Raw genomic sequence first — 16,917 nt, 5'->3', positions numbered from 1 at the left:
AATTCAATACAAAAACAATAGTTAAAATAAAAATTAAAAGTTTATTAAAGTATCATGTAGGCCAGCCGTAAACGAAAAAACGTTTCATTCTAAATATATTTAATATAAAATAATTTTAAATAATTTAAAACACAGAAATACAAACAGTCGTGTCGTAACAAAAAAGAGGAGACGTTGAAAAGGCCATCACAATGCTATCGTGAATTTTCAACGTGATAGTACCCGTGATGGCGATCCAGACAAGAATTTTTTTCAATAAAGTGTTCATAAGTATGCAGTATTTTAATTACCCCGACTCAAAAATAAATGTTATATTTAGAAAAGTAAGGTCAGTAATAAAGGTGAAATAGTGTTAGATGAGCCTAAGCCTATTGTTTTTATGAAGAGATGAACGGAAGGTAGGCAACGACCACATAGCCTAGGCTAATACTATATTACAAGTATTTACAAAAAAGTAATAAAAGGGTGTATTTGTGTTAAATTACAGGTGTTTATTATGAAAAGTGTTCAAATAATGGTAAAATTGTGTTACATTACCTTAGCCTATGAGTTTTGGTGGCCTAGTCTTGCCTAACTTAGTCTCGCCTCACGTAGGCTAACTTGAACATAGCCTAGTTTAGCCTATTTAGCTTATTAAGTATAAATCTTTAAAAATGGCGCTTTACTTTCTGAGAAGGGTTTTTTAAAGGTATTTGAAGGTTATCTTCTGCTATCATCTTTACTTTCGTTTGTTAAAGAACTCAGAGAAAATTCAGCCGATAGGATTGCACACTATGAATCAGAAGCAAAAGGTTTGTGCGAAGATATCACCTCAAGTTATTCTGATGCTTCCAAACGCATTGTTACAAGGAAATTTTCAGATGGAACAAGTGGTATTGCTTCTTTGAGAGGAGATGACAAATTTAGGATAGAAGTTTTATATCAACTCTATGACTGCTTGATAATCCAGTTACGCATATTGTCTCTAGAAAGTGACATTGTAAGGAAGCTCTCATATGACAAAACTGTCCGTGAATATGTTGCTAGAAAAAACAGAAAAAAGAGTATTTTGTAAAATGTAGTATGTACTCATAGGTGTCTAAAATAAAAGATTATATTGACTGTTCTTTTCTATGTTTTATTTCACCATTCTATGATGCATCATGCATGTATATAACATTTCCCTAATGTTCATCCCCCCATAACTCGAAAACTATAAGGCATAGGAAATTTGTATTCACACCAGTGACTTTGACATGTGAGATAATCCAGTACAGCAATTTTAATCAAAATCTGAGATGTAGTGGTTAAATTTCTTTTAAATTTGTGGTGATCTGTCGTGGAACAACCCCATTGAAGAAGATAATAGTGGTTACCCAGATCTCGTTGCTGGTTGCAAAGGGGCCCCCATAACACTTCAAGCTTCAGGGCCCCAAAAATGTAGGGCCGCCGTTGTGTGTACCATCTACAAGATGCACTGCAGTAGCTCGCCACGGTTCCTTAGGCAGTATCTTCCAAACCCACCACCACTACCATCTAGAAGGACAAGAGCAGCAGATACCTGGGAAGCCCACCACCTGGAAGGTCCCCTCCAAGTCACTCATCACCCTGACTTGGAAATAAATCGCAGATCCTTCACTGTGTCAAAGTCCTGAAACTGCCTCGCTAACAGCACTCTGGGAGTACCTACACCTCCCGGACTGCAGCGGTTCAAGAAGGCAGCTCACCACCACCTTCTGAATGGCAACAATGGATGGGCAATAAATGCTGGCCTAACCAGCGGCACTCACATCCCATAAAAATGAATTTGCGTTTTTTTTTAGTCCTTTAATACATTCATGGTTGACCTTCTAACTTGCTTCACCATTCCCATATCCCTTGATTCCCTTTGTAGTCAAAATTCTGACAGTCTCTGACTTGAATATACTCAACAACTGGGCAAACATAGCTACCTAAGATGGAGAATTTTAAAAATGCACAACTCTTTAAATGAAAATTGTCCTAATCTCAACACTGGACGGCTGATTTTGTGGGTTTGACTCCTGGTCTGGGTCCCTCAGCCAGGAGAAACTTTCACCCAACGTCTCCCCTGATAAACCCTTTAAAAAATCTCACATTCTTCTTAACCCCAGGGCAGGGGGCAGAAACCATTTTATCTGAAGAGACTTTTTCAAAAACGTTGACTAAAATAAAAACTATTTGGAACCACATGATAAAAATCTAGCATTTCTACCTGAAATAATTAGCAAGTTGCTGACTATTGCTGATAGAATGCATAATTTGCATTTGAATAAATAGAACAAAATGGAAGTTAAAATTAAAGCGGATCTAATTGAGTCATACTGTTTTTTGACTTTGTTTAAACTCTAATTTTGTCGATCACAACTTTAACATCAAACGTGTAGAAGTAAAATAGTTTTTTTAGCTATTGATTCTCGTGAGAATAACAAAGCTTCTATTGGCCCCTTCAGAATAATTTGTTAAATGAACAATATTGGAAATAATAATGGCCACAATGTTAAAGCCTGTTCCTCAATCCAAATGTCTTTGATCATGACGCAGTTATACCACTCAAATCGGTTAATTTTAAGCACGATGGGGTTTTCTTGTCAAAATAGCAATTTGAAAGTGCTGCACAATGATAGCTTTGTATCCCCACGGTTAAAAACAAAGCTTGTTTATTTCTTGATTCAGAAAGTTTCTTCACGTTAATGCGATCAAGTTGAAATGAGGTTGGGAGTTGCAAATCAGCTTTTTAAAGAGCTGTGGTGCAGACCTCTGACCTCGGGAATGGACGTCTGGGTTACACTTTTTTAAAAATTCCTTTACTGGATGTGGGTGTCGCTGGCTAGGCCAGCATTTATTGCCCATCCCTAGTTGCCCTTCAGAAAGTGATAGTGAGTGGCCTTCTTGAGCCGCTGCAGTCCCTGAGGTGTCAGTACACCCCCCTATGCTGTTAGGGAGGCAGTACCAGGGTTTTGCCCCAGGAGAGGGGAGGAGGGTGGTAGCACCCCCATACCGAAAAGTCAGCGTTCCCAACAAAGGCTCCCACATGCCTCACCCCCCCACTAACCCAACATTCAGCCAGGATATTCTGGCATCTCAACAAGTTACCGGACAACCCTGGATGTGCCAGGGAAGCCTTCCCGAAGGACTACAAGTGTCAGCCACAAGTGTAAGTGTGGCCATAGGACATGGCCCAAGCAAGGCTGCCAGAATCAGCAGTAATGTGCTGCCCAGGCTGGAAGCTAAGGCCACCTCAGGCCTGGCCCTTTCAAATCTATCAGCCCATAGAGGACGAAACGATGCAACTAAACTGCTTCATCAACCCTGAGATTACCCTGATAAAGATAACACTCTTGGTCAACGGCCATTCCCTAGCAATGGATGTGAATATGGGAGCTGCCACCTCCATCGTCGGGGAATAGACCTTCCGGCATCTCTGGATGGTCATTTTGCCCATGGCCTGTGAGAGCCCAGGGCCAGGTTAGTCGCACATATAGGGGAACCTTTGAAGGTTATGGTGACCACTATGGCCCTGGTTCCCTATGGGCAGTAGATAGCCTGACTCCTGCTCATAATTGTAGAGGGACCAGGACAGAGACTGGCTCCAGAGGCCTGGCTACAAACATTTAAACCAGAAACCAATGAACTGTAGGAGGCCATTGGCAAATACCCCGAGGTATTCCAAGAAAGCATTGGGAGAATAAAAGGAGCATTGGCAAAGATTCATGTGGATCCCAACACCCTTCCCAAATATTTCAGGGCACGGCCAGTCCCATTCGCTTTACTTACCAAAGTAGAGACTGAACTCAGGAAAGCCTCAATATAATGCGACCAGTGCAGTTCAGAGTGAGGTGAGCTGCACCCAATAACCCCCGTCCTCAAACACAGCAAGTCGGTCTGCCTTTGCGGAGACTATAAATTAACGGTTAAGAAAGCCTCACGTTTGGATCGATACCACATGCCACGCATAGAAGATCTATATGTCAAACTGGCAGGTGATCAAACCTTCATCAAACTAGACATGAACCATGTCTACCTGCAGCTAGAACTAGACGACTCATCCAGCAAGTACGATTAACACCCATTAGAGAATATACACTCCTGCCCTTTGGTGACTGTCGGCATGCACCATTTTTCAATGCGTGATGGAGAACATTCTCCAAGGGCTCCCTAAGGTGGCAGTATACTTAAACAAAGTATATTCACAGGAACCCCAGGAAAAGAGTACCTCGCAAACCTGGAGGAGGTTTTCAGATGATTAATAATGCAGGTGTTCGTCTCACGCGAGAAAAATGTGTGTTCCAGACAGGCAATGTGATCTACCCAGGGGACCAAGTCAATAAAATTAGGCCTACACACCATGGAAGGTAAAGTTAAGGCCATCAAACAGGCACCGACTCCGCGAAATATGACAGAATTCAAATATTTCCCAGGCCTCATAAACTACTATGGGATATTTAGCCCAAACTTGGCCACTTTATTGTCACCCCTGCACACACTGTTAATAAAACACCAGGAGTGGTTGTGACAGGCGCCACAGGGTAAAGCCTTCATGAGGTTACCATCATCGCACATCCTGGTTCATTAGGACACCAAGAGAGAATTGGCATCAGCATGTGATGCCTCTTAAAATGTGAACGGTGCCAGGGAGGCCCGGCCAACCACACCCACATGTTCTGGGCCTGCCCCAGATTTGTCTGGATCTGGACAGCCTTTTACGAGGCGATGTCCAAGGTTGTGGGGGTGAGGGTGGAGCGGTGCCCGAGAGTGGCAGTGTTCAGTGTTTTGGACCAGCCAGAACTACACATGGGGAAGCTTTCGCTTCCCTAACTGCCCGCCGGAGAATCCTGTTCGGCTGGCGGTCAGCAGCACCACCCACAGCTGCAGACTGGCTGGCAGACCTGGCGGAATTTCTCACACCTGGAGAAGATTAAGTTCACCATCTGAGGGTCAGAAGAAGGCTTCCTCAGAGCATGGGGGCAATTCGTCGGCCTGTTCCAAGGCCTGTTTGAGGCCGACAGCGACCAGGGAAAGAGGGAAAGAGTGAGAGGCGGGGGAGAGCAGACAGAAATACTAAGAGGTACAAAAGGGAGCCGGGGAGGAATTGAGGAGGAAACTCAGGGGAATCATAGAAGAAGCATGGAGGAGGGGGAGGGAGAGGGGGCATGAAGTCCCCCCCCCCCTCCCGCCCCCCCACCCCTGAGCCCACAAGGCCAGCAACAAAAACCACAGAAGAGGGGGGTGGGGAAAGGGGAGAACAGGAGCTCAGGGACAGAACCCCCCAGAGCGGAAGAGGAGGGTGCCAAGGAGGGGTCAGGGAGGGTGAGGGGGCAGGGAGAGGGGAAGGGGGGAGAGTGGAGAGAATATACCAAGAAAGTTGGGGCAGTCCTTCCCCATCGATGGAACAATAGCAGAGCGACCTATGATGCCTATGCATCAGAACCTTGGCGGACACGGAAAGACGCAATTTTCAGATCGAGAAGGAAAGATTGGCTGTTATTTTTGGGGTGAAGAAGTTCCACGCATGGCCGACATTTCACCACTGTCACAGATCATAAACTCTTGCTGGGCCTCTTCAATAATAATAATAATAATAATCTTTCGTCGCAAGTAGGCTTACATTAACACTGCAATGAAGTTACTGTGAAAATCCCCTAGTTGCAACATTCCGGCACCTGTTCGGGTACACAGAGGGAGAATTCAGAATGTCCAATTCACCTAACAAGCACGCCTTTCGGGACTTGTGGGAGGAAACCGGAGCACCCGGAGGAAACTCACACAGACACGGGGAGAACGTGCAGACTCCGCACAGACAGTGACCCAAAGCCGGGAATCGAGCCTGGGTCCCTGAAGCTGTGAAGCAATAGTGCTAACCACTGTGCTACCATGCCGCCCAAAGAGAATAAAGCGATTCATTCATCGCCTTGGTTCTGATCAAATGCTGGGCATTATTGATAGTGGCCGACAAATACGCTCTTGAGCATTGCCCAGGAACTCACATTGCCAATGTGGATGCCCTGAGTTACCTCCTGTTGCCCTGAAGCTTGGCCCCTCTGCTGATATTGGAAGAAGTCATGTTGACCTCGATCCTCCTGGATACCTTGTCAGTATTCGCGAGGGACATTCAAGTATGGACCTTTGCAGTGGAGAATTTCAGGCATTCATGAAGTTGAACAGCATTAAATACATCAGAATGACACTGTGCCATCCATCGTCTAGTGGGCTGGCTGAAAGGGCACTTCAACCATTCAAAACCACAATGAATAACTGGTCTGCTGGTTCCCTGGATTTGAAATTGACCCGGTTCCTCTTTGATTGGAGAACCACACCACACATGAGGCTCAACCTGCTGTTTCCCAACTTTGGGGTGGGTGGGAGGTGGATTCAAAGCAGAAGATCCAAAAGAACCTTCATAACAGGAGATTCCACCTATCAACTCCGTACTCCCGGAATGCCTTGATCCACTGCAATTTGCATACCGCCACAACCGGTCCACAGCAGACACCATCTCCCTGACCCTACACTCATCCCTGGAGCATCTCAACAACAAGGACTCCTACATCAGACTCCTATTCATTGACTAGAGCTCGGCCTTCAACACCATAGTCCCAGCCAAGCTCATATCAAAACTCCAAACTCTAGGACTGGGCTCCTCCCTCTGCAACTGGATCCTAGACTTTCTGACCCAAAGACCACAATCAGTAACAATAAACAACAACACCTCCTCCACGATAGTCTTCAATACCAGGGCCCCGCAAGGCTGCGTACTTAGGCCCTTACTATACTCCCTATACACACGCGACTGCGTGGCAAAATTTGGCTCTAACTCCAGCTACAGGTTTGCTGACGACACGACCGTAGTGGGTCGGATCTCAAACAACGATGAGCCAGAATACAGGAGGGAAAGAGAGAACCTCGTGGAATGGTGCAGCGACAACAATCTCTCCTTCAATGTCAGCAAAACTAAAGAGCTGATCATTGACTTCAGGGAGCAAAGAATCGTACACACCCCTGTCTGCCTCAAAGGGGCCGAGGTGGAGATGGTTGACGGCTTCAAATGCCTAGGTATGCACATCACCAACAATCTGTTCTGGTCCACCCACGTCGACGCGACCACCAAGACTGGCAAAGTGATGAAAGAGGCCTCATCGCCGCGGGAATGAGGGGGGTAATTTGGACTTGGGGGCAGGGGGGGATTGCTGATTGATCTCCTCGTGAGCTTCGTGAAGCAGCGGAGCCCACCCACTGGGGCCCATTAGCGGAACTTTAAGTGTAGCCCCCAGCCCCAGATCGACAAAATCTTTACCTTTGTCGTAGTCAGATAGGAATTTCCTGTATTCGTTCAGGGGGCATGGGCATCACTGGCTAGGCCAGCATTTATTGCCCATCCCTAATTGCCTTTGTTCAGAGGGCATTTAAGGGTCAACCACATTGCTGTGGGTCTGGAGTCACATGTAGGCCAGACCGGGTAAGGGTGGCAGATTTCCTTCCATAATGGCCATTAGTGAACACAATGGGCTTTCAACAATGGTTTCACGTTGAGACTTTTAATTCCGGGGTTTTATTGAATTGGAATTTCACCATCTGCCTGGATGGGATTCGAAGCCAGGTCCAGAATGCTCCACATTTTCACCCCAAAGCTGCTGAAATCATTTGGAATTGCATTTGTTGGCAGCAGTTGTACAGATTGCAGTTGTTTACAAGGCACTGATACATTATACGGTGCTCACTCAAAACAGTTTTATAAAAGGGCAAGTTAATAATTTACCATGGAATGCTCAATAAAGCAAAGCAAAGTGCTCTCCAATAAGCCCGTTATGGTTTGAAAGCCTAATTAGGGGGTGGCGCAACACGAGAAACAAGTCAAACTACAAAGCTAAAGGTACCAATTCATTGTTTATAAAGTGAACGTTCTCATTCGTCGTTTTGCTTTCTAAAACAGCCAGTGGCGTTGTTGTGAACACATAGGGGGATTACATAGGGTTACATATTTAGGATCGCATAGGAGTACAGTGTTAAATTGGATACAGAAACAGGCCATTTGGCCCAACCAGTCCATGCTGTTGTTTATGCTCCACTTGAGCCTCTTCCCAACTTTCCTGATCTAAATCCACCATCGCAACCCTCTATTCCCTTCTCCGACAAATACTCCTCTGGTTTCCCCTGAAATAGATCCGTGCTATTCGTGGATCGACCACTCCCTGTAGCGACAGGTTCCACATTCTCACCACGCTTTGGGGGAAGAGATTTATTCTGAGTTCCCAAGTGGATTTCCTGGTGCCTACCTTGCATTGGCGGCCTGTAGAACATTCTTTCCCACAAGAAGAAACAAGCTCGCTGTATTCACTCTGTCAAAAGCTTTCATAGTTTTAATGACTTCGCTTAGGTCACCCCTCAGTCTTCTATTTTGAAGAGAAAAGAGACCAAGCTTGTCAATCTTTTCCTGTTATGTATCGCCATGTATTTCTGCTATGATGCTTGTAAATCGTCTCTCCAATCGTCCCACCAGTGCCTTTACATCCTTTTTCTAACATGGCGATCAGAACATAAGCAATACTCTAAGTGTGCTCCAACCAAGATTAGATATTTTTCCACTCTTCCATTCAGTCCCTCTTGAAACAAAGTCTAGTGACTTGCTCGATTTCTTTACATGGCCTTGCTGACACTTTGAGTGATTCACATTGTTTTACTTCAAGATTCCTTTGTTCCTCAAAAGCTGCCAACAGACACAATTCCAGGTAATTTGTTGCAATCCTCCTCGGTTTGATTATCTGCAGCCCCCCCCTCCCCCCCGCCCCCCTCCCCCACCATCACCACCACCACCACCACCACCAATTTGGCATCATCTGCAGAGCTCAAAATTGTATTTCTGGTTCCATAGTGCAAATCGTTAATGTAAATTGCCAACAGGGGTGGGACCAGCGTTGATCACTGTGGATCACCACTTCCCCATCTTCTGCTACTCTGAATAACGACCCCGTACTCTCACTCTCTGCTTCCTGTCTTGAAGCCAGCTGGCAATCTATCCAATCCTGCCACTTTGTCCCCTCACTCCACAGTCTCTGGCAGTTATCACTGGTCTATTGTGGGGCACGTTAGCGAAGGCCTTTTGAAAATCAAAATAGGTAACACCTGTGCAATTAGTATGTCCGATGGATAGAATCATTAAGGCAAATGCCATTCAGTTAATGGAAGAACACTACATTGAAAATGCTTTCCGTACAAGCAGCTGTTTACAACACCGCAATAAATGGGCAGAGAGAAACAGCTGGATATTATGGAGAAAACATATTTACCTCAATTGTATAACTCTTTCTTGTAAAGTTAACAATAGAATGGATAAAACAGAAGTCCTGTTCGCCCTTTACCTAATTTTCTAATGTTTTTTGATGTTGTGCAGTTGCGACCTCCTTAAAAAATTGAATAATCTTTGACTAATATAATTCAGATTGTAATTATTAAGGACTCACACGATTTTGAGACAATTCTCACTGTTTGAATCATGCCATCTAGGATGTTTGACTTATGAGGTTAACTTTATTGGGTCAACAAACACCTTGATGCTCCACACTTGTTAAGTATGTACAAGCTGTAATACAGAGGTATTCAATGCTGCTCTCCAACTTCCAAAATCATGCCCTCAGCAACAGAATCATTGATTCTTGAATCTACCTTCCAATTCCATTAAAATCTAAACAGTGAGAATCAAAAAGATTGGATTTATCCTGGGAGTTTAATAAAAGTTAGCTTAAAAAAAATCAGCTGGACGATTTAAATACGGTGGTTATTGTTTGAAGGCGTAATACGTAAATAGTTTTATTACAAAGCGTTCATTTTGTTTCCTATTAAGTGGACACCTTGAAAAGTAGGTTTGCTGGATGTTACGAATGAACATTTTTAGTAGAACATTCTGCAGAATCTGGCTGTTATTTTGGTACAGGAATGATCTTCAACTGACACTGCAGTTGATCGGAAGAACTTAATCCCAAAATATTCGAAAACTTTTAGATGTCACCATAAAAATCTTTAAGCCAAACAGTGGGCGGCATTCTTCCATTCATTTGTCAGCCTGTCGGCTTCAACGAGAAAACCAGCGCGTAGCTCTCCAGTTGCACAGCCCGGTTCTCTCCCCCAGGTTCTCCGGCACGCTGTGCGCAGTGAAAATGGAGGCTTGGTTTTCGCCGCGACTCTGGCGGGGTCATGTTGGTGAGGTAGGAATATCAGTGAGGGAGGAGGGTCATATTGGGGGCAAGCCGAAAATGAGGTTTAGATTGATCAGAATTGATTGAAATGAGGTTCCCGCCCGCCCCTTTTCCAGGTGGGATTTTCCCTACGTCACAGGCGACGGCTGTGGAAAATCAGGAAACGAGGTCTTGCTGGCGAGAAATTTGTTTCCCGCGGGGGCGATTTTGCCATTTACGCTGACGGCTAATCTGGGCTCAAAACCGCCCCCAGTGACTTAATATTTAATTTATTTTGTGGTTATAATGAAATCTGTAGCTGTTACATTGGATACGAGACATGTGTTCACATCATTTTGCACCCACTCATTCCACAGATAGGTGATGCCAGGAAGGCTTCCTCGAAATGGTGAAGTGTTCGCGAGACTTTCTGCATCTGATTCACCCGAACCGTTCATACAATAGAATCTCAACAGTTCAGAGGGGGGCCATTTGGCCCATTTGGGCTGCACCGACCCTCTGAAAGAGCACCTTACCTAAGTCCAATCCTCCACTGCAACCCCACCCAACCTTTGGACACTTAAGGGCAATTTAGCATGCCCAGTCCTTCTAACCTGCGCATCTTTGGACTGCGGGAGGAAAACGGAGCACCCGGAGGAAACCCAGGCAGACACGGGGAGAACGTGCAGACTCCGCACAGACAGTGACCCAAGGCCGGAATTAAACCTGGGTCCCTGGTGCTGTGAGGCAGCAGTGCTAACCACTGTGCCACCGTGCCGCCCCTCACGTTTTATAAATCTGAAAGTTTAGCTCCAATAAAGTGGCAATATGTTGATCAATCAAATGGCCTTCCTTGATGATGCATTAAGGTGCACTGCGCCTGCTGTACATGCAAAGACAATAATTAACTGAAAGCTCTTTCCAGTTCTCTGTTTATTGATACTTTGTTTATTTATTTTTTAGGGAACACACTTCTCGTTTTCACTTTACTTTCTGCTCTCTGTTTTCCCTGCTCACCTGGTGGCGGAGGGTATAGGTGACCTGCCCTTCGGCCCTGTTGAAGTCCGCCTGACCTGAAACATGTGTTTCTCTTTGACCTGTTGAGTTTGTCCAAAATTTTTTGTTTTTTTAATCTCAGATTTCCAGCCTCCGCCGCATTTTGCTTTTGCCCTTCAGGCTTGTTAGTAAAGGCACAAAGTGGTCTGGTGACAAGAGTTAGTTTCCCTCACACTCTAATCACACAGTCATAGATTCTTATGGCACAGGAGGCCATTCAGTCTATTGCACCTGTGCTGACCCTTTGAAAGAGCTATATGCAATTGGCCTCATTCTCCTGCTCTTACCTCAGAGCCCTGAATCCTCTGGTTGCCAGGCCTCCTGCCTGCAACGTTAAAACACAAGAAATAGAAGCAAGAGTAGACCACACGGCCCTTCGAGAATCCTCCGCCATTCAATACGACCATGGTTGATCTTGCGCTTCAACTCCACTTTCCCGTCTGCGCCCCATGTCCCTTAATTCCCTGAGATACCAATATCTGACCATCCCAATCGATGTTGTCCATAGAGACTGTTTCTCCCGATATACTCTATGAAAACCCTCAAAATACTGAACACCTCCAAATGACTCTCCCTTTGCCTTCTGCAGTGATGCGTTTTCAAAGACTTCATTAGTGAACAAAAAAATATTTATTTCATAACCTACAAGAGCTCTAACATGTTTGCAGCTAATTGAGAAAGACCTCTGCCTGGGGGAAACTCTTCCTCCTGGGGTAATTGCCCACTCTGAGTCCTGATTAGCCACCCAGACCAGGTGACTCATACTCTGCTGTGTTTCCCTAAAAAAGGACAGTCGCCACAAGCTTCTCTGTTTTAGGGAGAGCAATCGCAGCTTCTTTAGCCTTGCCCCCACCGCAGGGGTCCACTAGGTAAACTGGCTGCCCAGTGTGGAAATGAATCAGGCAGATCAGGAGGGTTTCTAAAAATTAATTTCTGGGATCTGGGTAGACCAGCATTTGTTGCCCATCCCTAATTGCCCTTGAGAAGGTGGTGGTGAGCTGCCTTCTTGAACCGCTGCAGCCCCTGAGGTGTAAGTACGCCCACAGCGCTGTTAGGGAGAGAGTTCCAGGATTTTGACCCACCGACAGTGAAGGAACGCCGATGTATTTCTAAGTCAGGGTAGTGAGTGACTTGGAGGGGAACCTCCAGGTGGTGGGGTTCCCAGGTATCTGCTGCTCTTGTCCTTCTAGATGGTAGCGGTCGTGAGTTTGGAAGGTGCTGTCTAAGGAGCCTTAGTGAGTTCCTGCAGAGCATCTTGCAAGTGGTACATGTGGTTGTCACTGTGCGTCGGTGGTGGAGGGAGTGGATATTTCTGGAAGCAGTAGCAATCCAGCGGGCTGCTTTGTCCTGGATGGTGTTCAGCTTCTCGAGTGTTGTTGGAGCTGCAGTCAACAAAGCAAGTGGAGGATATTCCATTACACTCCTGACTTGTGCCTTGTGGACAGGCTTTGGGGGGTCAGGAGGTGAATTGCTCACCACTGGATTCCTAGCCTTTTACCTGCTCTGGTAGCCACAATATTTATGTAGCTAGCCCAGTTCAGTTTCTAGTCAATGGTACCAGGATCAGTCCTGTGTTGTGTTGGGATGAGTGATCTGATTTAGGTTAACTGAAGGGGTGCGCTATAATTGGCCTTTGTATCCCTCGATTGTGCGGAGGGAAGATCAGTCTGACTTCCTGTTGCTGGTTTATAGTGACCCCTACTGAACAATACGCAAGAACACAATCAAATGTCTTCCACTTGGTTTACATAACACCAGAGAGAAATCGAAGGACATTAAGCAGCTTCTAATTTATGATTGAGAGGATCATTGAGAGGGTTTGGAGGGGATTTACCCGAATGGTTCCCGGGATGAAAGATTTTAGATCTAAGGTTAGGTTGGAGAAGCTGAGGAAAGGAACTCGAGGGGAGGTCCGATAGAGGTGCAGAAGATGTTGAAAGATTTCGATAAGGAAGACAGAGGAAAACCTTTCACGTTAGCTAATGGCACAAGGATTAGAGAACACAGGTTTAAGGCTTTGGACAAGAGTTGAAAGGGGAGATGTGCGGGAGCACAGTGGTTAGCACTGTGGCTTCACAGCTCCAGGGTCCCAGGTTCGATTCCCGGCTTCGGTCACTGTCTGTGCGGAGTCTGCGCGTCCTCGCCGTGCCTGCGTGGGTTTCCTCCGGGTGCTCCGGTTTCTTCCCACAGTCCAAAGATGTGCAGGTTAGGTGGATTGGCCATTCTAAATCGCCCTTAATGTCCAAAAGGGTTGGGTGGGGTTACTGGGTTACAGGGATAAAGGATGATAGAGTGGAGGCATGGGGCTTAAGTAATGTGCTCTTTCCAAGGGCCGGTGCAGACTCGATGGGCTGAATGGCCTCCTTCTGCACTGTAAATCCAATGATCCTATGATTCTATGGTGGTGATCTGGAGCTTACTGCCTACAAGAGTGTTGATTTCAAAAGGAAATTAGACAAGAAATAAACTTACAGGGATAGAGAAAGGGAATGCGAGACTGACTAGATTGCTCTGCAGAGAGCTAGCATGGATTCACTGGGCCAAATGGCCTCCTCTTGTGCTGTACTGACCCGATGGCTGATAATGTTCCACAAAGCATACCTTGTGAGTGCTGCTCTCCGCTGGAGCAGGGAATCATCTTCGGAATGTGTTTAGCTGAAGATCCTCTCTGAGCTCTCTCAGTGGACACATCAAACCATGTGAAGTAAATATGCTAAAACCTCCTCTAAGGTTCTCATTCTTGTGTTCAAGTCCCTTCGTGGTCACACCCGCCTTTTCTCTGTAATCCCCTCCAGCCCCACAACCCTCTGGGATATCTGTGCTGCTTTAATTCTGGCCTCTTGAACATCCTCCATTTTAATTGCTTCACCATTGGTGGTCAGATGCCTTGGCCTCAAGCTCTGGAATCCCCTCCCGACATCTCTCCGTCCCTCTACTTTGCTCTTCTACTTAAAGCTCGCCCCTTTGAGCAAACTTTAGGTCACCTGACCTAATATCTCCTTCCAAAACTCGGTGTCATATTTTGTTTTATAATGCTCCTGCGAAGAATATGGGGACATTTATGACTTTAAAGGTGCAATGTAAGGTTCTATATTCACGGAAGTTGCTGTTATAGGGATCTGCAGGAAAATACCAGAGAGAGGATTTCGGACAAACACATAACGAGTTAGCACATCAGTATCCCATGGTGCAATTTCAGAGCCCATGTTTTTTAAAGTCTAAATTTCAGCTCATTGAAAATTTAAGGAACTGTTCCCTGTGTTGGGCTATTCCTACCCCTCATCGTAAGTCACTGGGCTAGATTTCATGGGACTTCAGGGTTCCTGCATGTCCCCCCCCCCCCCCCCCCCCCCCCCATGGTGGAAAAGTGAGGGGCGGGTCCACAATTGCCCCGCGATCATTCAACGGCTATTGGCACATTGATTGGTTAAAGGCCGGACTTCCACCAGTATCTCAGCAGGAGGTCCTGCCTCAGAGAGCTGCAGGCCAATCAAATGGCTACCACCTCTATTGTCCCAGCAGCGCCACCAGGGATTGTGGTCACCACTGGGACTGCAACAACGCCCAACACCGGGGAGCGAGAACTAGAGTTAAAGGTCAGTGGGGGTATTATTGCCACCATGGCCAGGATGGAAGGCCACTGCAAGGGAGAGGGTGTGAGGGGGGTGGAAGGTGGTCAGGGCCGACAGGCCACAGGGGGAGGGGCACTGGGGTGGCGGGAAGGTCTGGCAGGGTGGAGGGGGGGCTGTGATGGGCCCGATGGGCCCGTTCAGGAGGAACACCCCTACCCTTGTCCTCCACCAGCCTGTCCAGTGAAATCTGCCAGGCTGATGCTTGGCATGAGCCTCTCCCGCCAATGGTTAAATCCCAAAAGTTACAGGATGAGGCCCTAAAGAGGCCATTCAGCCCACCATATCAATGCTGCAGTGAAGTTTAGAATTATTGACACAATCTTGCTCGATTAGTCAACTTCTGTACATTTTCCTGAGAATTGCCAGTTAACAAAACGTTCAGTGGATTATATTATTACTTTGAAACCCAGTTGAAAGCGTGCAGCAGAAGACAGCAGATTTTAATCTAATTTAGGTTCATTTTAACATTGTATTCTAATAGTACTTTGCAAAATAAACACCACTGCAGCAACATGAAAACACCACAGGTGCAGAAATGAAGAGCACATTAGCGAAGACCGGGTCGTATTGACCTCTTTAAAGTTACCTCAACATTGCGGCAAGCCACTGGTTGTCTTCCGCCTATCCTGTTGTGTTGTTGCTGAGGTCCACTGGTACATTCAGAGCACATTATTATTAAGATACATTGGTTCCCACAAATGATACTGATGGGAACACATGGTCATCGAAACTCGTATGAGCGACGCAAACAACTAAGAAGAAACCCTCCCTGGAAATCTCTTGCTATTGTCTATGGGTTTCACCGTACACATGTGAAGTCACAGCCGGCAGCTGTGCAGAACATTCCCAGACTTCCTTTAAGAATACAGTTGACGCTTTCATTTGAGACATGAACAAACGACGTCAATAGACTCTGTTGAAGCAACTTATCTGTCAGACCAGTTTCACACTTCTGCAAAACCTGGCTCGCAATCACTGCGAGATAACATTTTTTTAACGCCCATCCTGTACTTTAGGGTTAACGTCGCTCTGCATGCTTTTCTTTTCAATTCGACAAACACGCTTTTGCAACCAAAACCCGACTGAGCACATTCTGACAATGCCTTCCCTTTTATTTTCCTTTGCACCGTTTGTCAATTGATGTTGAGCTGAATTAAGTTACGTACCTCCTCCGTGGCTCTGACAGAGATAAGGAAAACGCCAGACGTTTCCTAGTCCCACACAAAAACCGACACATGTTAACATGTACTGAGCTTTGTTGTCCCATTTGGGTCGGTCGTCCACCTCTTCGGTTTCCCTCTTCTCCAGCTCTTCATAGGAGGGAATTCTGTCTTCCAAGCCAGGATTTGGCAAGCAGAATCTTGGCATTGTGGTTCAGAGGCAGGTCTGTGTTGCTGCACAAGCACACACTATCTCTGACTGGGGACAGACAGGCAGAAAGGGGGTCTGAATACAAGTGGAAGGTGCTATTGTTGACCGAGTGCTTTTATACTGAACCTTTAGCACCATCGCCTGAAAATGTATATTTCGCAGACAGATGTGTCAGCAGAATGCTTGATTAACCCAGTAAAATCTGATAATTATTAATACATTTTATCACCTGGAAGATTACTGCTTTCACATTCAATTGTGGGCTTGGCATCAGAAAACGATTCAGTTTTGATGCATTTGCTCCTCAGCGCGGATGAAGATTATAAAGCATCTCTGTCCCCTCTACTGATTAACCTTTGCATGGAAGTAGTTTCTTTTACTAAACGAGACATAAAAATCAGCACTTTTTATATCAGCAGATTAGTCCTGTGAGTAGATCAGGAAGCACAAAAAATGTAAGGAATGCGATTATAATTGCTTAAAAACCTGATCATTTCAGTAAGCCTCCCCGAAGGATACTTTTTCAACTGGTAATGGCATTCTTGAAGTATGCCCGAGGTCAAAGATCCAAACTGAAGAGAAATTAAGACATTATATTGAGTAAAGTCATATTGTGCGGTTTTATTTGTGACCCATTCGAACTCTACCATTCCTGCTAGCCATTACGGTGGATCTGAGCATTGGGTGACAAG

General features: G+C 45.7%; 1 protein-coding gene across 3 annotated transcripts in view; it reads right to left on the bottom strand.

The window, feature by feature from the left end:
• The window catches only part of LOC119965828 (sodium-dependent neutral amino acid transporter B(0)AT1-like), a 60,047-nt gene extending 43,456 nt beyond the window's left edge, over nt 1-16,591 (bottom strand). Inside the window, exon 1 of one of the 3 annotated variants that reach the window (XM_038796715.1) lies at nt 16,455-16,591. Coding sequence is in view for 1 of the 3 variants with exons in the window: in XM_038796714.1 (XP_038652642.1) it covers nt 16,021-16,222 (202 nt within the window). In the remaining 2 variants the exon portion in view is untranslated. Of the gene's footprint in view, nt 1-15,440; nt 15,459-16,020; nt 16,435-16,454 lie in introns of those variants that run through there. The other 2 variants (XM_038796714.1, XM_038796716.1) reach the window with 2 other exon arrangements.
• Nucleotides 16,592-16,917: the final 326 nt, after the last annotated feature.

The sequence above is a fragment of the Scyliorhinus canicula genome, chromosome 5 (assembly GCF_902713615.1).
Source record: "Scyliorhinus canicula chromosome 5, sScyCan1.1, whole genome shotgun sequence".
Classification (NCBI taxonomy): Eukaryota; Metazoa; Chordata; class Chondrichthyes; order Carcharhiniformes; family Scyliorhinidae; genus Scyliorhinus; species Scyliorhinus canicula.
The sequence above is the reverse complement of the archived record's forward strand: the minus strand, read 5'-3'. Positions and strand labels throughout refer to the sequence as shown.